The sequence below is a fragment of the Schistocerca gregaria genome, chromosome 6 (assembly GCF_023897955.1).
Source record: "Schistocerca gregaria isolate iqSchGreg1 chromosome 6, iqSchGreg1.2, whole genome shotgun sequence".
Classification (NCBI taxonomy): domain Eukaryota; kingdom Metazoa; phylum Arthropoda; class Insecta; order Orthoptera; family Acrididae; genus Schistocerca; species Schistocerca gregaria.
In genome coordinates this window covers 126026124-126051286 of record NC_064925.1, presented here as the reverse complement: position 1 = coordinate 126051286, position 25163 = coordinate 126026124, and the positions used below count along the sequence as shown (strand labels likewise).

Below are 25163 nucleotides of genomic sequence, written 5' to 3'. Positions count from 1 at the left end.
GTAGTGTCAGCTCTGTTTAGTCTTCACTACTTATTCATGGTATGAAGGACGTTGATAGGCCCAGTGGCGGTTTACACAAAAAGAGGTAGTTTGGTGATCTATCTTTTTTTAAATGAATCGGTATGACAGAAGAGAGTGATAAGAAAATTCATTTCGCGTGAGTGACAGGTACTGCAAAGTTACTACGGAACAACATTACAAAACCAAGTAGAAATAATTTAAACATTTTATTGACAATGGAAAAGCAAAAATTTATGATGATTGGCAGATGAGGTTCACTTGTCGCCATATCATAAAGCAATTTGTGCTTTATTTGCAGGCGTGGAGCAAGTGAAGAAACTGGTGGTACGAGTACGCACTTTTCCATAGTCAGTTGCAGCAGTTTCCAGTGAAGCGAACAAAGAATTGGACTGCAACGTAATTTCTATCTTAAGGCAAATCTGTGTTAAAACTTTTCTGAAATGACGCTGAGTGCTTTGGCACTCGTGTCTGGGAACGGCCCGCCAACCGAAATTTTGGCCGCTCCTGCAGTACACCATATTATTCAGCACTCTTTTGCTTGCAAAACCCTATTCTTCAAGATAAACTCAAATCAATGAGGCGGCCTTACTACATTTCTGGGAGGGCTTGTATATCCGTATGGTACTTCTGTACTGGTCGAGGCGTCGCCAACGTTTTGCTGCGTCAGCAACATCCTAATCAACCATGTACGGCTTCCCGTAGAGTACATCCTTCTTTGGGCTAAAGAGATGAAAGGAGAAAGGTGCGAGATCCGGGCTATTGGGTGGAAGGGCAAGAATATGCCAATAAACTTTGGGCAGCTTCTCTCGGGTGTGCAGATTGGTCTTTGAACTTCTTCTTCCGAGGAGATTGCCGTTTAGTTTCCGGTTCGAAGTGATGATCCCAAGTTTCATCGCTTGTGAGAATAATCCCTAAAAAACTGCCACGATCAGCGAAAGAAATTCCGCACAGGTGCTCCTATGTTGCTCTTTATGGTATTCTGTTAGGCGGCGAGAAGCCATTGTACACACACTTTTTAGTACCAAAACCGGCGGACGAGTCTCACAGCACTATCAACAGAAACTTGCAGTTGTGAAGCGAAGTGTTCCATTGTGGTAAGCCGATCCCCCGAATGAGTGTATCTGCACGTTCCAAATGCAGCGGTCAGAGTGCGATACTCTCGTTTTCCGCCAAAACAAACTCAGTGACAGCTCTCTGCTTGGAACACACTTCTATTATGGATGCCATTTTGAAGGTTACGTTTAAAGCCGCCACCAAACGAAATTTCATGAAATTATTGAAGCTGAAGTAGGAATGTTCATCGATGACACAACAAATCCTGCACAACAATGAGATTTTCACTCTGCAGCGGAGTGTGCGCACATATGAAACTTTCTGGCAGACTAAAGCTGTGTGACGGACCGAGACTCGAACAGGTCCCGAGTTCGATTCTCGGTCCAGCACACAGTTTTAATCTGCCAGGAAGTTTCAAATTCTGCACCGTTTCAAACGAAAATAGCAGAGAAAAGAATGTGTTGCATTACTTACTGAACACTCTTCATAGAATAGTTTTATTGAGAAGTATCCAAACCAAAATACTCCACCTTTCGAGAAATTTAATCAGCACAATATTTGCGATGGTTCGTGGTTCGCTCTGCATTTGTATAAGTCAGATACATGTGCACTTGGAAAGTAGAACAAAATTTCATAGTAGAGGTCGATGACCGATATTACACTACTGGCCATTAAAATTGCTACACCACGAAGATGACGTGCTACAGACGCGAAATTTTCCCGACAGGAACAATATGCTGCGATATGCAAATGATTAGCTTTTCAGAACATTCATACAAGGTTGGCGCCGGTGGCGACCCCTACAACGTGCTGAAATGAGGAAAGTTTCCAACTGATTTCTCATACACAAACAGCAGTTGACCAGCAACGCCTGGTGAAACGTTGTTGTGGTGCCTCGTGTTAGGAGGAGAAATGCGTACCATCACGTTTCCGACTATGATAAAGTTCGGATTGTAGCCTATCGAGACTGCGGTTTATCGTATCGCGACATTGCTGCTCACGTTGGTCGAGATGCAATGACTGTTGGGAAAATATGGAATCGGTGGGTTCAGGAGGGTAATACGGAAAGCCGTGCTGGATCCCAACGGCCTCGTATCACTAGCAGTCGAGGTGACAGGCATCTTATCCGCATGGCTGTAACGGATCGTGCAGCCACGTCTCGATCCCTAAGTCAACAGAGGGGAACGTTTGCAAGACAAGAACCATCTGGACGAACAGATCGAGACGTTTGCAGCAGCATGGACTATCAGCTCGGAGACCATGGCTGCGGTTACCCTTGACGCTGAATCATGGACAGGAGCGCCTGCGATGGTGTACTCAACTACGAACGTGGGTGCACGAATCGCAAAACGTCATTTTTTTCTGATAAATCCAGGTTCTGTTTACAGCACCATGATGGCCGCATCCGTGTTTGGCGACATCGCGGTGAACGCACATTGGAAGCGTGTATTCGTCATCGCCATACTGGCGCATCACCCTGCTTGATGGTATGAGGTGCCATTGATTACACGTCTAGGTCACCTCTTGTTCGCATTGACGGTACTTTCAGCAGTGGACGTTACATTTCAGATGTATTACGACCTTCCGCCATGCGCCAAACGCAGCCTTGCGGAGTATATATGAAGCAATAGAGACTCCATAACGGTACGTTACAGGAAGAAAAGGCTACATTCAGTTGGATGATATACCTGGCAATTAATGCGGAATAGTTCCTGTGGACATATTCTCTATTAGTACTACTTAGGTATAGAAATGTTTGTCTGCAGCTCGTGGTCTCGCGGTGGCATTCTCGCATCCCGAGCACGCGGTCCTGGTTTCGATTCCCGGACGGATCAGGGATTTTCAGCTGCCTCGAGATGTTGGGGTGTTTGTGTTGTCCTCATTATTTCATCATCATTCATGGAAGGGGGCGACAGAGGACTGTGCAAAGATTAGGAATTTGTATGGGCGCCGACAACTGCGCAGTTGAGCGCCCCACAAACCAAACAGCATCATCGAAATGTTTTCATCACAGTAATTTAATATTACTCGCCTTACAGACAACAGATAGCGGTTGCTGTATTTTAACACCAACAATTTGTAGCATTCAACACTTTCTGTGTTGTGTACACAAATCAACAACCCGATTCTAGAGATGTTACTCTCATCATCAGGTTCTCGAACTCTGTTCATGGGGATAAAATACTAACAAATCTACCAACTCATTCCCGGCCTCCATAAAATAGAACCAAACAAAAGCGCGTTGGACTGTGGCTCTTCGTCTTACATAACAATCGTCGACTTCCGTCTGTGGTCGTCCCACGTCATACGCACCGCGCGCCATGCCCCTGATCAACTGTTGGTTCCAACAATGTCACGTGATGGGTCTGCAAGTGTTCGAAAGTTGTTCTGAAATAATGCGTCCAATGTATCACTGTGTAAGCGCAGCTGTTCACTCAGCCATATCACTGCTCTGTTGGTCACCCACTTTTCCTCATTTCCAAAGATGCTACATGCATGTTGTCACTTACGATTGTCAGCCTGTAGCTCTTGAAACGTCCCCTTAGAACAATTATACAAGACTGTGCTTGAACTGACACACAATATTTTTGGCGCAACGCAATATGACTTTCAATAATACCTACAAGAGAATGGCCCTGACTAAATTAACCTATACGTTTTACAAATCACTTACCTCACAAAAATCTTCGTTACTCAAGCTACTGCAACACAGCGAGCGCCACTACTGCCAGCTAAATAAAAAATTCAAACTACTGAAGGCACTAACTACTGATAGGCACAGTTAGCAAATGAAAGATTTTAATAGAGAACAAACAATGTATCTACCTTAATAGTCATAATATATATATATATATCAGTTCATGACACCAATTCTTACAAATTTCAAAAAAACTCCGCCATCTCTCTCACCACATCCACCACTGCTGGTGGCTCACCTCCAACTGCGCAATGCTACGCGCTGTTAGCTTCCAGCTGCCGCTGCCCAACACTACAATGGCAGACAACAATGATAACCAGCCACAGACTACACACAGCACAGCCAGTGATTTTCTTACAGAGCGCTACGTGGCGTTGGCGTTACCAATAAAAAAGCCTAAACATCCTACTTACACTCTTTCGTCAATGAAGTACTGCAAATCTGTAACTATGCATCCGATTGAAAATAATTATAAATGCCGTTAACAAACCTCGGTCATTTTCTTCATCTACACTTTAAGAATATTAACACGGATCATTTCATATAAGGCATTATCCACTTCTTCTAGCAAGACGAGTTTTTATCTGTTCTTTCCTATGCGCAGATTCTGTTTCGTGAACATGGTTCGCAACGGCTGATTTGTCTTAGATACTTAGTCTGGATGCATTTTATGTTCCTTCTATCTGATGGAAAATGTTCTTTTCAGCCAAGAATACTTTTCTCAAAAAGACGCGTAGTTTATTTTATAACTTCCCGCTCTTTCTTTCTTATAATTCGTTTTGCCGGCTCCATGCTCCCACTTATACCTTACGATTATATGTCTGGATCGCTATTTAGACACCGTGCGTGTGACTTTGAAAGCCGACAGAAACTGCTTTGGAGCGATGGGAATGCGGCCTTGTGGAAAATAACCACGACCACCTGGATAGTCCAGTGAAGATGTTTTGAAGGATATAAATCAGCAGAGATCGAGCTCTCCACGGAAGGAAATGCAACATTTGCAACATGTAGAAAGAAATGATAAGTTATTAATAAATCCACTGTAACGGAAATTCTTAAGGAAGAAAACCAAACGCGGGCCAGTAATGAAAATTACTGATGACCTACCGAAGAGTTAAAATCAGCAAGAAATAAAGAGAAGAGCATAAAATAGAGAAAAGCTCTTGCAGTGACAAGTCAATCTTTTAAGATATGATGATAGCGATGTATATTAATTTACACCCTAGTTCTTATAATTTGTTTATGTGATAGCTATTATTAATTATTTATATTTTAGTTCCTATTATTTGTGAAACCAGTTCACAATAAATTACAATACTTCTCATTCTCCCGTGGACAGTTCTCAAGTACCAAAATATAGGACAAAAAACCGTTACATATCATAGCAAGCGATTATACTTTGTGTTCATTCTGGATGGCGATTTGTTGGATCGTCATAGATAATACATACTTTCGGCTAACAGCGTAAACAGAAACAGAAATAAAAATAATAGATACACTGAATCACTTCATGTTCAGTATTTCGACGTGCCAACTCAAAACATTGCAAACTGGTATTCTGTATTAATGTATCCATCGGCCTTATTTCTGATACTGATTACATTCTTAGTTGAAACGCGTTAATTGTATTAGATGATCCAATGAACTGCGATCCAGACTGAACAGTGATTGCAAGTTCAGAATAAATTTGAAAGAAGTCCACCATCCGCTGTAGTGAATGCTGAAGCAGTAAGAAAACTATTTGTTCTCTACCACAAGTTAAGAAAAGGAGTGACTGTATGCATCAAATGGCTCTGCTGTTCTACATCGAAAACTGTTGGGAATAGACCATGTATTGTTTCAGGAACCTGTTGCGGTCACTTTGTGGTGTATTGATCTTTCCATCTAGGATCTCTTGCGTAACTGTTCGAGTACATCTTGTTCAGTAAAGAAGAGAAGAAACAATTTTTCGAGTGCTTATCCACTAATTATGAGTACAAAATACTTGTGTATTTTGTTAATATCGTAAAAAGTATTTTAGACAATAAGAGACATTTTTTTAAGGAATTTCCTATCTTCACTGCCTTTTGGACATGATTCCCGTGTCTTAAGATATGACATTTGCTTCCAATTCGGAGAATTCTAGTTTCCGACAGACCAGAACTCTTCACATGACTGAATTATATTGATAAAAACCACTTTTTGAGCTAGAGGTGAAACCTGGGTAATGAGATGTGTGAGGAAAATTTCTAATGCAACTGGTACACTTTCGCCATCGCAATTGCTTATGCTCCGGCAGGTTCATTGTCATAGTCGATATGTACTGCTTAAACGCTAATCTCCATTGATTTTTTCAACTCAAAGTGAAAATGAATTCATAGTTTTATATAAAAAGAGCCAGTCTCTGTCATACCCTTTTGTCATATAACCACTGTTTATGGGATCCAGTGAGCTACACAAAAGAGTAGCCTTCTCTTTTCTACTGTGTCGTAATGGTTCTTATTCTTTTCCGGAGCGCTTTTAGGTTAGTCAACATAGTAATTTCACTGCGGTTTTGTCTTCATTTTAAATTGTAGAGTCACATTTTATCTGCAACAACATAATGACGTCTGCAGATGATGCCTCTACTTTTACAACCAAGAATTTCTCAAGCAGCCCCACCTCCAGTTCTGCGAGACTCGGCCGAAAGGAACCAAGCTCTACAATGGGCTGGATGTCCCACAGGGAATTGTTGTCTCCCGTCGACTATTATGTCATTAGAGACGGGGCACAAGCTCGGATAGGGCAAGGATGAGGAAAGAAAATGGCCGTGTCCTTTCAGAGGAACTACCCCATCGTCCCTCTTGGTTGGTTTAAGTAAATCTCGGGAAAATGAATCCGGATGGCCGGATGGAAAACTGTTGGGGTCAACCAACTCCTAGACAATATGCAATGTCCCTGCCATTCATCTGAGCTAGACAGATTAAACCATGTAGCACATTAGCTGTTTTGTGCTTAGAGGTTTCAGAACTTTAGTAATCGCCTGTTTCAAATACTGTTCTGGTTCATCTTTGTTCTGAAATCCGTCTAAATTCCTGTTCATGATGTGTGCTCCAACTTTTTACCACCCTTAACTTACTTATATTTTTTATACCTATTCCCGAATACTGCTATATCGACTCCAACTTCTGCGTTTCTGATGTACGGAACGGGTGATTCCCTTTGCTGTTGATGTTGACAGACGGTACTCTTCATGCAGCAGAGAGATCGCTTGGGACGTCTGGTAGTAACGTTGCTGGACGCAAGGAAGAGATACGTTGAGCAAGTCCCAGGGATCAGGCGCATCTATGACCGGCGCGCCGCAACAGTATTCAACGTCTGGCAGGTCAGTTTATTGACGTGTTCTGTGTTATTATTATTATTTAAAAATAAGTTACACTCCTTTTACCTGGGGGAGGGGGTCCTGGCAGTGGTTAAATCAACTTTCTCTCACAGTAAAATTTTTGAAAAAAGACATTGAGAAGGTACCAGTGGCGGATACAGAAAAATCTCAAGGAGGGAGCGCTAAACATATCTTGAGCTAACTTTACTTTTACCGTAATAAAAAATAATCAGGTCACATGTAAAGTTTAAGAAAGTTTTATCTAAACTGATTATGAGCATAGACAAGACAATGCCATCTCATGATATGAAAAAGTTACGGTAGTGGTTCTTTTCCTTGAATAATGAATTCTATGTGCCTATTCTTCCTGGTTAGTTGGTTAAATACGTCGTCAATAGGACAGTCAATGTCTAGGGTGAGAGTTCAACAGAGCTAAGCCGTTAAGTCCATCCGCCTTCATCGTCGAACTCAGCCATGTCTTTCTACGCCCCAATGTTGAAAAACTTCTGCAGTAGCAACAGATGCAGGTAGACAAGTGTAAGGGTCTATGGGTTGCACGGAGCTGTACGGTACGTAACACGCACTCGCCAGCCGACCTGTCTGGAATGCTGACAGTTTGCTTGGTTTGGCCGCACTGTGACGCCACTGGCTACCGTCCGCAGAGCGCAGTATAACTAACGCGGCCTTGGGCGCGAATATATCTCTTTTTCTTAGCTCACCATGGACCCTTTCGATACGACCGTAATTAGCCGGTGTTAGGATGTCAGACACAGTGATGATGGGAACGCGTAGCGTGCATGTTTCATAATCCGCCTTTACTTCTCGTGTTCGCGTACTTCCATACCTCAAGAACCCACCGCTCACAAATCCTGGCAAAATATTTCGTGTAGTTATCATCCGGGAGACAACACAAACTACCCCCCTCCCCCTTATACAAGCAAATGTTTTGTACAACAGGTGCAAAGTAGAGTAGTCAGATCTAGGACAAATAGAAAACGCTTGCATAACAAGATCACGATCATTAAGGGCGTTTATGCTCGTTTGCTCGCATTGAAGAATCTCTCCCATAATCTCTTTTTAATCACAATTACCTATCTGTGCGTTAGACAGAAACGTATAAAATGCGATGACGCGGACGCGCGTGCTACATAGGAAAGTACAACTACTACTCGATAACTCGATTCAGCAGAGTCGACTGACGAAAGAAACGAACGAATAGCGTGCGGGCTGACTGGCGGGGGCTGTGCGTGTGGCAGTGCGGAAGGCCCCGCAAGAGGGTTACGCGCCCATCACATGTATCCGCCATTGAGGTAAAATAACGTGGTGATGTTTATAACAAGGTGACGGTGATGCAGCAAACATTCTCTTTACCATAAGTAAGATATTACCATAAGTAACATATGGTGGGATCTTCGGGTAACTGTGGGTAGGGACTGAGATATGAGCAGAATTGTAGAGGACATTACACAGCTTGACAAGAAAAGTGAAGCACCAAGAATCTAATAAGGAAACGATATAAAATTTCACGGGTTGTGAGCGTGTATGATGATATTTCACGATTGCCTATATTAAGTCAAATTTACAAAGAACTTGACAGCACGAGCCCACTTATCACTTTAATATCTTACCCATTCTGGCCCGGATGCGTGCACTGATTCGGTTGGGAAGGGTCTCATAATGCCTTTGTATCCTCCCTCAGGCAATCTGGCCCACAACTGTTGTAGCTGGTCCTTGACACCCTCGATGCCGCCACTGGGACGGAGTAGCCGTTCCGGCTGGGACAATTCTAGGGAACTTGTTGACCAAAGGAGAACCTCAACATCACTCAGGCAATTCATTGAAAGGCATTCCTTGCGTGGACAAGCATTGTCCTATTTAAAAATTGGCACCATGATAATGCCGCATGAGAGATAACACACGAGGCCTCAGAATGTTCGCCATGTACCACTAAGATTTTCCCTAAGTCACAACCAGCCGTGAACTGAATTTATACCTGATGGTTGCAAACACAGTTGTTAGTATTGTGTTAACACCAGCCTACACATGGGACAGTAATTCTCTAGTTATTCTGCAGCTAGTCTCCGACCAATGGTCTGGGATGACTCAGAATAATACATGAAACCCATTTCTTGTTGTCCGATAGCACACGCAGGAGTATTACAATGTGTTTGGCGCACTACACAGCGATGCTTCCTAGTGGCGCTCAGATGTTGCTTATCGGAACCTTTGCAACCCATTAACGCCAAATTTCGAAACACTGTCACAACAGAAACGTTCGTCGTACGTCCCACCGTCCCACGTGGATTTCTGAGGTTCTTTTACGCAGTGTTGCTTGGCTGTTAGGACTGATAGCTCTACGCAAACGCCACTGCTCTCGCCCTTTTACGTGGTGAAAGGAGATACCTGAAATTTGGTATTCTCGGCCCACTCGTGACATTTTCGATTTCAGAATACTGAGTTCCCTAACGATTTCCGTAATTGAAGTCCCATGGGTCTAGCTAAACCCACCATTCCGCGTTCATAGTCTGTTAATCCCCGTCGTGCGGCCATAATAACGTCAGAGGCCTTCTGAGATGGGTCACCTTATTGAAAATGACAGTTCCGACAATGCACGGCCCTTTTATACCATGCGTTTACGATACTACCGCCATGTGTGTAGGTACATATCGCTATCTCATGATTTTCGTCAACTCCGTGCATACAGTATTCAAGTTTCATACTTGTCTAATCAGCCTTTAACTACGATTATATTTCGTAAAGAGTAGCCTATGGCAGTATTTTGAATTTTTCAGTTGGTTCAATAACTGCATGACATACTGAAAATCAAATTTTTATTCTCGCTGCAAATAATGAGCTGGTCAACCTACAACTGGGATCGCGCAGTGTGGACTACCGTGGTCATTTACTACTTCGGTTAATAATTATAGTAATAATGAGTAATGAACCGTAAAAAATTATGTATCGTTATCAACAGTATCTGAAATAATGTATTGCGTATGTATTGGCTAAAAATAGAGAACACGAAAGTTTAGAAAATATAATGAATAATAGACAGACAATATTTAATAGTAACACTTCATCCTCAGTAAGAGAGCTACAGGCAGAGAGGAACAGTTGGAATGAATACTGCCACATGTGGAAAAAGAAAATATGAATGTGATAGTATTCTTTTTAACTGTTCCTCTCTTCTTGTAGCCTCCTTATTTAGAAGTAACTTATACATTTCTGCCTGTTATTCATACTCTTTTAAATTTTCATGTCTGTTTTTAGCTAATAAAAACCTATATATTCTCTTGGTAAATATTGTCGCTTACCGTTGTTATTTAACGATGTTTATTCATTATTAGCATTTTTATCCTTACAATTAAACGGCTGCAACACTGCACGGTGCGCGATCCCAGATGCAGCTTTACAGTGGCAACAAAATTCTGTGCCGCTGTGTTGTTGATCGTGCATACACATTCTGTGACGCAAAACTCACCTTCACATGTTCAACAACACAAGATGCAGTCGGTAGCACTTTTTCAATCACAAGCACACATCTACGTCGATACTGTGCGGAATAGGAGTGATTATACATGGTGTTACAAAAAGGTACGGCCAAACTTTCAGGATCATTCCTCACACACAAATAAAGAAAAGATGTTATGTGGACATGTGTCCGGAAACTTTCCATGTTAGAGCTCATTTTAGTTTCGTCAGTATGTATTGTACTTTCTCGATTCACCGCCAGTTGGCCCAATTGAAGGAAGGTAATGTTGACTTCAGTACTTGTGTTGACATGCGACTCATTGCTCTAAATAACTATCTAGCATCAAGCACATCAGTACGTAGCATCAACAGGTTAGTGTTCATCACGAACTTGATTTTGCAGTCAGTGCAATGTTTACAAATGCATCGTTGGCAGATGCCCAGTTGATGTATGGATTAGCACGGGGCAATAGCCGTCTCGCGGTACGTTTGTATCGAGACAGATTTCCAGAACGAAGGTGTCCCTACAGGAAGACGTTCGAAGCAATTGATCGGCGTCTTAGGGAGCACGGAACATTCCAGCCTATGACTCGCGACTGGGGAAGACCTAGAACGACGAGGACACCTGCAATGGACGAGGCAATTCTTCGTGCAGTTGACGATAACCCTAATGTCAGCGTCAGAGAAGTTGTTGCTGTAAACGGTAACGTTGACCACGTCACTGTATGGAGAGTGCTACGGGAGAACCAGTTGTTTCCGTAACATGTACAGCGTGTGCAGGCACTATGAGCAGCTGATTGGCCTCCACGGGTGCACTTCTGCGAATGGTTCATCCAACAATGTGTCAATCCTCATTTCAGTGCAAATGTTTTCTTTACGGATGAGGCTTCATTCCAACGTGATCAAATTGTAAATTTTCATAATCAACATGTGTGGGCTGACGAGAATCCGCACGCAATTGTGCCATCACGCATCAACACAGATTTTCTGTGAACGTTTGGGCAGGCACTGTTGGTGCTATATTGGTTGGGCCCCATGTTCTTCCACCTACGCTCAAGGGAGCACGTTATCATGATTTCATACGGGATACTCTACCTCTGCTGCTAGAACATGTGGCTTTACAAGTACGACACAACATGTGGTTCATGCTCGGTGGAGCTCCTTCACATTTCAGTCGAAGTGTTCGTACGCTTCCCAACAACAGATTCGGTGACCGATGGATTGGTAGAGGCGGACCAGTTCCATGGCCTCCACGCTCTCCTGACCTCAACCCTCTTGACTTTCATTTATGGGGGCATTTGAAAGCTCTCGTCTACGCAACCCCGGTACCAAATGTAGAGACTCTTCGTGCTGTTATTGTGGACGGCTGTGATACAATACGCTATTCTCCAGGGCCGCATCAGCGCAACAGGGATTCCATGCGACGGAGGACATTTTGAACATTTCCTGTAACAAAGTGTTTGAAGTCACGCTGGTACGTTCTGTTGCTGTGTCTTTCCATTCCATGATTAATGTGATTTCAAGAGAAGTAATAAAATGAGCTCTAACATGGAAAGTAAGCGTTTCCGGACACATGTCCACATAACATATTTTCTTTCTTTGTGTGTGAGGAATGTTTCCTGAAAGTTTGGCCGTACCTTTTTGTAACACCCTGTATAACTGTCATAATCAGGCAAATTTGTCTTTCTCGTGGCGGGAAACGTTTTGAGTGTCATTGGCTTATTACTGATGAGCATTGGTATTTTCCCAAAAGATCGTGCCGAATTTGGTTATTTTTGATTGGTTCTGTAATTCTGTTGTAGGCGTCACAATCAGAGGTAATGTGGTCGAATGTCCCCGTATGACCACAGATGTCTGTTTTTTTCTGTTCGGCAAGTAGAGATAAACTTGGTGCAAACCGTTTTCGGCTTTATGATATACACAGGTTCGCAAAACGTAAGGACGAAAGTAACTTTCCCATGATGTGCCACTGCCAAGTAGCATAGCCCATTGAAACTTGGGCAATACCATCTCTCGCCGTATGAGGATGCGTCCGTAATCACTACTCAGACCGAATCTACTCTCATACTAGTAGATCACGTGATCACACTCCTTCCTGGTCACGTACTTATGCTTTTGGTTCCTTCGCAAACGGTGCCATCGCTGTCGCCGCTGGTAGTCGGCCAAAGAGAACTCATCCATGCAGTCGCCTGTCACTGTCTAACGTGACATTGCGTATATTGCGATACTGTTAAACAAGGTAGCGCTCATCTGCAGCTGTATCTGTCCGTGTTCGACGACCTCCTATCCTTCGTCTGGCGGTCACAGTGTTCCGAAACGCTCCCCATACACGTCAGTGCTGTGAGAAATACCAGACTCTTGGGCTACACTCGTCACATTTCGTCTTTTCTTCAGTTTCCCAGTGATTCTCTCCCATGTGAAGCCATCCGGTTGTTGTCTCCGGGCCAAATTTAGTAAAGAATACCACCAAAGTACAATGTAAATGCTCGCTGGTTGACAAACACTGCCCTATAGTCATGCTGTCCTTCCGCTATGTGGCGTCCAGCTTCCTGTTCGCAAGTTGGTGACCTCTGACAACATGCTCCATTACTCGCAGTCTTTCTGCCGATCAGTTAATATGTTATGTTTCTTCATCTATTTCGTCCTTTGGTTTAGCGAAGAAGTGTACCATGCCCTGACTCCTGTGGCTATGGGCTAGGCGTTCGCGAATGCACGGAGACCCAGCTCGCTTTATTTGTTCTCGAGACGCAGAAAATATAAGTTACAGGCAATTTCCTTGACTTTCGGTAGGTGAAGGATACAGCTCCACACTGTCGCCTGATAAACAAAGTAAGAGCCTACGGAATATCAGACCAGATGTGTGGCTGGATTGAAGAGTTTTTAGCAAACAGAACACAGCATTATGTTCTCAATGGAGAGACTTCTACAGATGTTAAAGTAACCTCTGGAGTGCCACAGGGTGCGTTATGGGACCATTGCTTTTCACAATATATATATATATATATATATATATATATATATATATATATATATATATATATATATATATATATGACCTAGTAGATAGTGTCGGAAGTTCCATGCGGCACTTCGCGGATGATGCTGTAGTATACAGAGAAGTTGCAGCATTAGAAAATTGTAGTGAAATGGTGGGAGATCTGAAGAGGATAGACACTTGGTGCAGGGAGTAGCAACAGACCCTTAACATAGAGATATGTAATGTATTGCGAATACATGGAAGAATGATCCTTTATTGCATGATTATATGATAGTAGAACAAACACTGGTAACAGCTACTTCTGTAATATATCTGGGAGTATGCGTACGGAACGATTTGAAGTGGAATTATCACATAAAATATCGTTGGTAAGGTGGATGGCAGGCTGAGATTCATTGGGAGAGTCCTTGGAAAATGTAGTCCATCAACAAAGGAGGTGGCTTACAAAACACTCGTTCGCCCTACACTTGAATATTGCTCATCACTGTGGGATCCGTACCAGGCCGGGTTGACAGAGGAGATAGAGAGGAGCGGCGCGTTTCGTCACAGGGTTATTTGGTAAGCCTGATAGCGGTACTGAGATGTTTAGCAAACTCAAGTGGGAGACTCTGCAATAGAGGCGCTCTGCATCGCGGTGTAGCTTGCTGTCCAGGTTGCGAGAGGGTGCGTTTCTGTATAAGGTATCGAATATATTGCTTCCCGCTACTTATACCTTCCGAGGAGATGGCGAATGTAAAATCAGAGAGATTCGAGCGCACACGGAGGCTTTCCGGCAGTCTTTCTTCCCGCGAACCATACGCTACTGGAACAGGAAAGGGAGATAATGACAGTGGCACGTAAAGTGCCCTCCGCCACACACCGTTAGATAAATATTTGGCAGGTTTCTCTGTTGTTCCAGTCATTCTGTCATTTGCTCTCTTCAGTTGGGGAGTTGGGCCTTGGTTTTCATCCTTTGATCAAAATGAACTGGAGCAGCGCACCGATTGCTGCCCGATGCTGTGTGCTGCAGCTGCTGCCACTCACCGCCTTATCGCTGTGGGCCCTGGAGCCAGTGACGGACACCCCGAAGCTGGTGACGGTGGGGAACTCCACGATGGTGGTGCGCCGTGAGCCACTGGTCCTCTGGCTGCCGCTCGACACCCAGCAGTCGCCCGTCTACGAGATCGTCTTCGCGCTGCAGGTCGTCGGCATCGTCACAGTGTCCGAGGCTAGCATCCTGCTCGACATCTTCCTCGCCTGCCTCGTGATCCACGTCACGGCGGAGATAGCTGTTCTCAACAAGAACGTCTCTAGTATACACATGGCCAGACTGGATGAGAAGTGCAGTCGCCTGCAAGAATCTGGAGACGAGACTGCTGTTGGTCGAGAGAAGGACAACGGCGTGGCGCTGTTTCCGGGCAGTGAAGAGTGTGTAAAATGGTCACCTGCAGTACCCGCACAACTTCCTAACAACACACTTCTCTACGACCAGGATGCAAATAGACGACTATATGCCAGTTTAAAGACGAATATTCAGCATCACCAGACCATTATACTGTAAGTCTGTATCTTATTTGTAGTCGGTCACATATTTTCGTTCAGTACTCTGAATATCTCATTTGTTGGTGACGTTAACCGTGCCAGATCACCTAATCACAGTTCTCCTCTAGAGGTCGGTAGATCACTTGTTCCACACAATTTCTAATAACGTCTTGTCGTAGGTACAAACCTTATCTGGATTTAACCAAGCCGTTACAGTCTCCATCTTTCTCTATCGAAAATGCGAAAATTTAACAGGAGAAAGAGGATGCTCCACTGAACAATTCGAGGTAGGGAACCTGGGGGTCGGAGAAGCCAGTTTGCGGAGATAATAGGAAATAAAATCACGTCACTGTGAAAATGTTGTTAGTAAACCTTCTCTATTTAAACTAGACTGAACTGCAAGTGACTGCTTTAGTCTTTAATAAAACTTGCATCTGACTCCGTATTTAACTGAACTGAACTTTATCTGACTGCATGAAAATACTGTTGGATAATTAATACTCAAAATACACATCTGACTGCATGAAAGTTTAGTGGTAAAAATAAATGAAAGTCATCAATCTGCATCTGACTGCGTCTGTGAACTTAGCTCGTGCACTCCTTCCCATTTAGCCGATAATAAAACATATATTCAACTCAGCCATAGTACAATGGCATAAAATTGTCATTCTAGGTAACTTTACTCATTTTGGCCCTGTTTGTTACTTAATAAAAATTCTGTCCTGATCTGAATAATTTGCCAACCGTGCAATGGCATATAGAATACTTTACTTTGATAAATGAAATTAATAGCTTTACTCACGGGAACTTTACTTTAATGTACCTTTTGGTTCAATGCAAACACAGGATGCGGAGAACGACATAAGGTGTGAGATGAAACTCTAATTTTATCTAAAAAATATTTATTGTTCAAACTTTTAAGGCACATGTGAAAAACTAAAAAAAACTTCTATAGCATGGATTTACGAGAAAGTTTCATAAAACGCTTATTGCATCAAAAATGGGATTTCTATCTAGCTTTTAGACACTATTTAACCAAAGAAAACCTATATTATTAATTATTCTTTCTAGTTTCCCCAGGTATATGCCGAATTTCGCTCAATATATAGCTAATTATGTGCGTAGCTACAATTCTTACTTTGATGCTGTCACGACCTGGCTGCCTCCTGCAGGCATCTAGCTCCGACTCGAAACACGTCTGCTGTCTCTCCTCACCACTACTTAAACTTTTACCGCGTGCACCTAGCTCTGTTAGCTGTCAAAGATCGTACTAGTCGAAGATGCACTACTCGTCCAACCTTGCGGTTGGGAACTATCGACATTTTTCACTGGCTCTCTCCTGATCGAATCTCAGCACATACCTTTCAACTGTGTATTATTTATTTACATTAGTTCCTGTTAACTGAAAATAACGTCACTGACACAATGAACGTACCATTTGCACCATACCGTACTGTGCTGAAACTGACGGCCAGCAGCCTCAATGCAAGCATGATATCGGCGAAAAAGATCCTTACGCACCCTGACAAGTATCCCTGGTGTCGTTCGAATCTCATTAAGGCAGCTACAATTCTGGCAATTAATTCCATCTTTTTATCCACTGGGATCTCATAAACAAGTGACTTTAAATATCCCCATAGGAAATAAAGAAGGGAATTAAGTCCACGTGACCTGGCAGACCATGGAATAGGAACTCCCATTCCAATCCAGCGACCAGGAAAAACAGCACTGAGATGGTTGCGGGCACCCATACTGATGTGAGGCGGTGCACCGTCGTGTTGTATCCACATCATATCACGAGCAGCCAAGGCTACCTTCTCCAGAGAACTCTTTGCACGAACCTCAAGTACTAATGGCCATTTAGACTGCCAAGTAGAAGATATGGATGTTCAATCCTCCTTGTTTCCTTGCAGGAAATAAAGAATGTACACGTAAATAAACAGCACAGAACATGTAAACTTATTCGCATGTTAGTTGTAAATGAGCTGTTAAACGAACCAGTAGAAAAGTTTACTTCCATATCTCCTTAAGCTGACTTCTCCAACTAGAGATTTCGTACCTCAAATTATTCATTGGAGAATTCTCTATGTTCTGTTACATTTTGGCACGCTCTTACGGAAGCATCCTTTGTATGTGTAACGAAATAATAAAAACTGTCTGCTCTCTGAAACTTAAAACTCACCAATTATTTTGAGTTTAACTCTTCGTCCATCCAGGCAAATTGAAGTTACCTTTAATTACCGAAAATGAACAACAGACTCTTACCCCATACTTGTTTTATACAAGCTACCATTACATCAATAATGACTAAGGAGCATTAACCCCTTACCTTACTACGCTCAATCCACAGATGTCTACGTGGTAAATCTACTAAAGGCCAGTTTAACAAAAAAAGGAACCTTCAGTTCTATGTACGAGGTGAATCCGGACACCATCGACAAAATTTCTGAGTTCCTTCTAGGATATATTCTATTATCATGTAAGAGATCCGTGGTCTCTGATAGTTCGTTACAGAGTAATTGCACTCCATTTCTCTTTCTTTCTGTTCCTCCTCTTCATCGTCAGCGTTTGTTCAGCAATGTTTCGTGTTCTTCTCTTCTGTCTATTTGGTGCGATCTTGTGTTTTGTGAGAGTAGATGCCTGCAACCTTGAGGTCTGTATAGATGGTGTCTGGCCAACATTGCCTCTGTCTCTACATACTTCGTTTACTATTCAGCGAAAACCTATGGTTTACTTCTCTGTAGATGATTCTTAGTGCTTCGAAACCAAGTCCCCATTTAAGTCTGGCTGTTATTGATTATGTGTGTATTAATTTCGTACACTTCCCTGAGATATGCTGCATATGGTCAATGAATCTGAATTTGTTATAAATAATTATTCCAAGATATTTTTATCTGTTATCTTGATGCAACTGTTTATTGTTCAAGAGGATGCTGATTTTTGTTTTCTTTATCTTCCTGTTAATTGTTGTAGGATCGTCTATGTTTACTCATTGAAACAAATTTTGTTATTTTCACGCCATAATTCGAAATATCGTATTTCAGTATTACAAACGTTCTTAGCTGTAGAGGTGCTGCTTCCTTTCGACAGTGCTACCAAATTTTCAACATAGGCGATCGATTGTGTTTGTGTTGTATTATTTGAGTTCAGCAAGGAGTTGTATGTTCCTGGTTCTAATCTCCGAGAGGAACTTTGGGAGCATCCTTTGGCCTTTTTTTCTCTCAGTCTTGTTGCCAGGCAAAAATGCCATCATCCAAGCAACTTTGAACTAAATTGTATAACTTTTTAGGATATTGAAATTCCTGTAGTGTCCTAACAAAACTAGGTAACACGACGGTGTCGAAGGCTCCTTGTACGTTCAGGCTTACCATTAAGAGGTATTGGCTATGCTCCAAACTGTCTTCAAGGAATTTATAAAGGGTTTGCAGTGCTTTTCTGAGGAATAATCCTATCTTCACAGTTGTTTAAAAAGTTCTTAACCATCTGACAACATATAACACCTTACCAAGATCGCAGTTCGGATATCTAAAGGATTCCCGTATTGAGAAGGTTATGTACACATACAGCAAAAAAGTACTTAATTCATTAGCCAGTAGCTTACAGGCTACTGGTACCTTTTGTGATCTGTCAAAGGCATTTTGCAGTGTAACTCGTGATATCTTTTAAAATTAATTACAATATTAAGGTGTAAAAGGAGCTACTGCAGAATGGTTCGAATCCTATATATCTGACAAGAAACAAATGATGTCAATAGGAAGGAAACGTGCATTAAGTTATTAGGCATCATCCAATATGGAACCAATTGCAACAAGGTTCCATCTTAGGGTCCTTAGCCTTCCTTGTGTATATCTATGACCTTTCATAAGCAACATTACCACATGTACAGTTTGTTTTATTTGCAGATAAATAAACAGTGTAATAAATTACCAATCAAGAGTAGCCTTATAGAGAACGTTAATGAGATTTTCACAAACGTTAATAAATGGCTTCTTGTCAGATTTTTGTTACTTAAGTTGGGAAAAAACGCACAAAGTACAGTTCAGAACTTTGGCCCTAGAATGTGCCTCAATATAACAACGAGCTGTTTGAAGAATTTGACAGCACTGACTTCTTGAGATTAAAGCTTAATTATAAATTTAACTGGGAGAAGAGTGGCACACATTAGCTGAAGTGCCCTAACAGATCTCAATTTGCCTTCCGAATGTTTTCAGACATAGCTGTCGTAATTTGCTAATTGTTATTCCATGATGTCACATGGAGATTATTTACTGGAGCAACTAATCAAGGCACGTTAAAGTTTTCCAAATCCAAAAACGTGTAATATGACTTATTTGTGATATGAACTCACAACGTCATGGAGAGGTCTGTTTAGGTAGTTGGGGATACTAATTGTTGCTACCCAGCATAAAATTTCTTAATCATATCTGTCATTAAAAATATATTTTTACAGACAACAGTTCAGCCTATGGAATCTACGCTGCCAATTAGAATAATTTTCACAAAGATTTAAAGTCACTTACTGTGATCGAGAAAGATATCCAGTATTCAGAAACACACGTTTTTAATAGTTTATCAGCAACCACTAAAAGTTTAACTACTAACGAAGATAAATTTTAGGGGAGACTGATAGATTATTGCTGGTAAACTCCTTCTGCTCCATAGGTGAATTTGTTAGCAAAAGCGACTGTTGTGCATATCTTATCAAGAATGAAAATTAATGCAAGTATTACGTACAATCTGACTTTTGCAAAAATTCAGAGCAGTAAAACGATCATTGTAAACAACTGTTGTTAAATGATTTTTCTATTTGATAGCCCGTGGCTTCAATAAAATAGGAATTATCAAATGCAAGTCAATGTATTGAACATCTACAAGTTTCGTGACACGTGTTATTACATTTCACATGAAAATATATTTAAGATTTTTTTTACCGATTCTACCTCCAGCAGAGCTATTTGACTTTTGATCTGTGCAAGACACATCAGCATATCTGTTTTCCTTTGTAACTGTTTGTTGGGTATTCTTATTTTAATCATATTGAAAACAAGATAGAAAGAGTCAAATGAAATTAGAGAAAAAAATAATTACAAATTAAATGCCTAATAAATGAAATAAATAATATTAATGTAAACTGCAGATGTGGTGCCAGAAATCAATTACTGTTGCAAGACGTGTAACGTAGATAGCGTCAACAGACGTCGTTAGATTGTGGGGCTAGCAGAAGCTCAAGTCTGTATCGCGATTGATATTTTTAATTAATGTTTGATTGCTGTTTGTACTGATGACCTGCGTACTAGAATACTAAATTCCGTGTTTCACAGTTATTATAATTAAGTTCCACAGTACAGTAATTAAATTGTTTCCTACTTTTATAAATAGTTTAGTTCCCTCTGATATGACTAATTGTGATCGTGAGAACATATTACACCCTGCAAGAGAGGTCCTGGAAATAGTACCCACAGGCGTCGCTACAAAGTTCGTCAGAAACCGAGATTTCCCTGTTTGACACGTCAGCTCTCGGAACAGTGTTAGTCATGTTAAAACTCAGTTGTAGCTTAGAGTGTAAAAATCATAGCACACACATTTTTTTTTGGTCATCAGTCTCAATTATTTGCTTGACGTATTCTAATCTCTGTCTTCCTCTACAGTTTTTCCCTCTACAGCTCCCTCTAGTGCCATGGAAGTCATTCCCTCATATCTTAGCAGATGTCCTATCATCCTGTCCCTTCTCCTTTTCAGTGTTTTCCACATATTCCTTTCCTCTCCGATTCTGCGTAGAACCTCCTCATTCCTTATCAGTCAACCTAATTTTAAACATTCGTCTATAGCACCACATCTCAAATGCTTCTATTCTCTTCTGTTCCGGTTTTCCCACAGTCCATGTTTCACTACCATACAATGCTGTACTCCAGGCGTACATCCTCAGAAATTTCTTCCTCAAATTAAGGCCGGTATTTGATATTAGTAGACTTCTCTTGGCCAGAAATGCCCTTTTTGCCTTAGCGAGTCTGCTTTTGATGTCCTCCTTCTTCCCTCCGTCATTGGCTATTTTACTGCCTAGGTAGAAGAATTCCTTAACTTCATTGACTTCGTGACCACCAATCCTGATGTTAAGTTTCTCGCTGTTCTCATTTCTACTACTTCTCATTACCTTCGTCTTTCTCCGATTTACTCTCAAACCATACTGTGCACTCATTAGTCTGTTCATTCCGTTCAGCAGATCATTTAATTCTTCTTCACTTTCACTCAGGATAGCAATCTCATCAGCGAATCATATCGTTGGTATCCTTTCACCTTGTACTTTAATTCCACTCCTGAACCTTTCTTTTATTTCCATCATGGGTCGAAATCTGAGGGCTCGTCTACGTCACACAGTTTTAGAAGAAGAGAGTGGATGACATGACATACAGTAAAATAAACACGAATTATGTAATGTTAAATATGACAGCAATATATAAAGCGATACTGCCACACAATAAGAAAAGAGTATAAAATATTCAGATAATTTCCACACCTGAGAACTGTACTCATAACTCATGGGCCAATGTATGTAAATCTTGACAGAGAATTAATTAACAATAACATTTTTAAGATAGTTGTTTACATAGTATACTATAATAATATGTACGACACGTTGATGCACCAACTATCCATCTCTTTTCTTAGGAACAGCAGCTGTAAGAGTTATCTAGATAAAATGGTACAGAATATTAATTAAATGTGACAATATTTTTCGTAACGATTTTTATTTCTTGTTTTATACATTGTGCAGTAGCACATGCATCACAAGGTAATGCGCCATCTCTCGTCTTCTTCTTTATCAATAACAGTCACAGACGGACCCTGGACGAGAAAATTAAAAATATAAAGGGCGAGTGGCTTCTCTCCTTACCTGAGTCAGCAGACAGTCGCAGATATGAACAATGTGCCAATCGCCTCATTAGCAATCAGTAAATTATACCAAAATACGAGAATGTAAGGGCGAAATATTTTCTGTCTTATCTTTTTAACAGTAACAAAAACATCGAGATACTTGGTGGAGGGGAAGAGAGAGAGCAAGCTAAAAATCAGAGCTTGGGCACGGTAACTGTCTAGTGGTTCTCTTGCAAAAAGATTTGTAAGTACATGCCAAACATAATTGTAACCGATATAAATGGGACATAATGGACCAAAATTATCTTTTGTTTCTTTCTTGACAGATGTATAAACGAGCTGGAGCAAGTTATGAGTATGTCAACGTACATCATTCTGCTTGTGAACGCGCTTACCATTTGTTTACATGCCTTTGGATTTGTTGAGGTTGGTGTTCACTGATAAAAGCATTTACCTGAAAACTAATGACTATGATGTATCCCATCATATATGAATAAAAATAACCTGACGTAATTATACATATTTATTTGTAAGAAATACTGTACTGACCTAGTGATAGTATGGAGTGGAAGATAGCAGCTCCTGACCACCTCCTTCAGTAATGAAAGTTCTGTAAAAGCATTTGCCTGAAAAGTATTGCGAATAATACATATTCGCCTGTTAATAACAGTAATCTGACATAATTACATATCTTTCATTGTAAGAAACACTCTTCTGTGGTAGTGACAGTATAAAGTGGAAGATCACAGCTTCTGACCATTATCAACAGACATCATACACATACACATACACATACTACATCATGATCAATATTTGCTTATATGCACTGACATGCCAGATTCAACTCGGTCTTTAGTATTTCTGTTATCTTTGCGTGGACGTGTAATGTTAGTAGTAGAAGACGTTGTCGAGTGATCGTTTTGTTTGGAGTACTGTACATGTCGTAGTGTTACAGTTTAACAAATGATCTGTACATATTGGCACTGGTAGGCTTACAGGTCTTGTTTGACAAGGAAGGAAGAGATAAAGGGCAATGGATTTATAGGAGGAACAATACTAGCATTTTCTTTAAGTACTCAGGGAAACAATGGAAAGTATAAAACATTATGTTGAGCCTTCATCCTCCTGAATACAAGGCCAGACTGCTTTAAACTGCACAATCTTGTTCGGTTTATCCCTTGTGTAAAAAATCTTTCATTTATAAGGTCTTTGCAAATAAGCTATTTCATTTGACGAAACGCTAGTGTTACGCTATTCATAATCCCTCAACGCACACTACACAACATCATTTACACACTATCACGAACATGATTTATCCTATTTGTTTCTATTTTGTGTCACGAAACTTCTCATTAGCTTTTTTGAAAGACTAAGTAAGTATCCCTCAATTATGCATGTGATGTTCAGCTCAGAATAGACGACAAGATTTTAGTAGTATCAGTTGCAGAACTTTGGTGTACGATTTCGCCTGAAAATCAGTTAGAAATCTCTTTAATCCTTTAGGCAATTTCTGTTACTAGTTTACTCCTTATTAGAAAATATCGTTTTGCATTACGTTTATTCTTTCTTTCTAAATGTACGTTCATTTCAGATTTCATATGATGGCAATGAACAAATCTTTTTATGTAGTAAGTTAGTTACCAAAGTTTTTTATGTGCATAATTGGATGTGGATGGTAAGTGCATTCGCAAAGATTAGTTAAAATTATCAGTGATTTGACCACATCATTAGAATGATCCCATTTATTGGTTATTACGTTTACGCCCCTTTTCTGAAAATTTTAAGCTATGATTGTATGTTGTGCATTTGTTCGGCAACAATAATTTGATTTCAAATAATTGGGTAATGACAGTATGTGTTTCGTAAGCAAAAATATATTACAAAATATTTAAAGACTCTTTCTTATGACAGTATTTGCTGGTATTATAAGCTTATTTTGAGTCCACTGTAATTGTCAAACTATTTGCAAACATATGGAGTTGTTAGTGCATATATCTGTTTCTATTTGTAACTAATAAATATTTTGTTGTATTTGTGTGGTAGTAGTTACTTCCGTAACATCGTTAACGCTGTGTAATACCTTCTGCTGCTTCGTATCAAAGGTGTAGCGAAGACTAAATTGTAGATACGTAATGTTTCAGCAGTGGAACTTGTTTCTGAGCGATATTCACAAGTTTTTCTTACGTTTGACAGCTTCAGATGACAGCTAAGTCAACGATGTCATGTGGTTACATACACGGCTGGTTCATCTCTGGATCTGTGTCTGATACTAGTAAATTCTTTGTTAATATTATCTGACGTTGTCTTTGCTTATAAGTGTGCTCGGTGACGAATTCCTCTGATGAGACATTACATATCTGCTATTTCTTCTGTGCTACACGTAGATACGCAATAGTACACTGTATTACATAGTGAGAGCGATAAAAATTTCTTACGGAAGTAAGTACTGCAACAGATATACACAAATTTATTGTTAGTTACAAGTAGGTACAGGTATATGCACTAACAACTCCATATGTTTGCGGATAACTTGATAATGGGCATGGAGATGAAATAAGATCATAGCACCAGAAAATAACATCATCATAAAGAGTCTTTGAATGAAGCAGTGCTTTGGGTTAATACGTGTATATTGTCCTTACAAGAAGTCTATAACACTGCAGGCACAGAAAAATTCAAAATAACTGAGTGTTTGCACAAATAACTAGAAGGTACTGGCTGTTTCCACTGATGAATTTAATCTAAGAGAGTAACACCCTGATTACATTCTGTTTGCAAAGTATCTTTCTGTGTTCAAACCACTTTAACAGAAAATCAATATTCATTTGTAAAAACTTCGCTTATTTATGAAACATGTAGAGGCACCACCTACACTGAGCTTGACAATACCGGTTTTCCTATCCATAGAAAAGATTTTGTATTTCGTTTTCGTGATATTCAATGCCACTTTATTGCATACTGCTAAATCTAATCTTCATTCGCCTTTCTACACGGGGTTGCTTCCCTTTTTCTTTTTTTTTTTTTCTTCGTCGTCTGTAATGTCGCAACATCAATACAAAGAACTTTTTCCCCGTGACTAGCACTGCTGGGAAGGTCATTGATGTACATTAGTAACATTACTGGTTGTGTAATCTCTCTCCTGGGCAGTGGACTTTTTTGAAATAATTTCGGTGATATAAATTAATGCC

The 25163-nt window shown here is 40.7% G+C and overlaps 1 protein-coding gene across 1 annotated transcript in view; it reads left to right on the top strand.

Annotated features, from left to right (window-relative positions):
- Nucleotides 1-25163, top strand: part of LOC126278757 (odorant receptor Or1-like) — a 55781-nt gene that overhangs the window by 5712 nt on the left and 24906 nt on the right. Inside the window, exons 2-4 of the mRNA XM_049979034.1 lie at nucleotides 6972-7115; nucleotides 14591-15117; nucleotides 22302-22401. Coding sequence (XP_049834991.1) covers nucleotides 6972-7115; nucleotides 14591-15117; nucleotides 22302-22401 — 771 coding nt within the window. The remainder of the gene's footprint in view (nucleotides 1-6971; nucleotides 7116-14590; nucleotides 15118-22301; nucleotides 22402-25163) is intronic.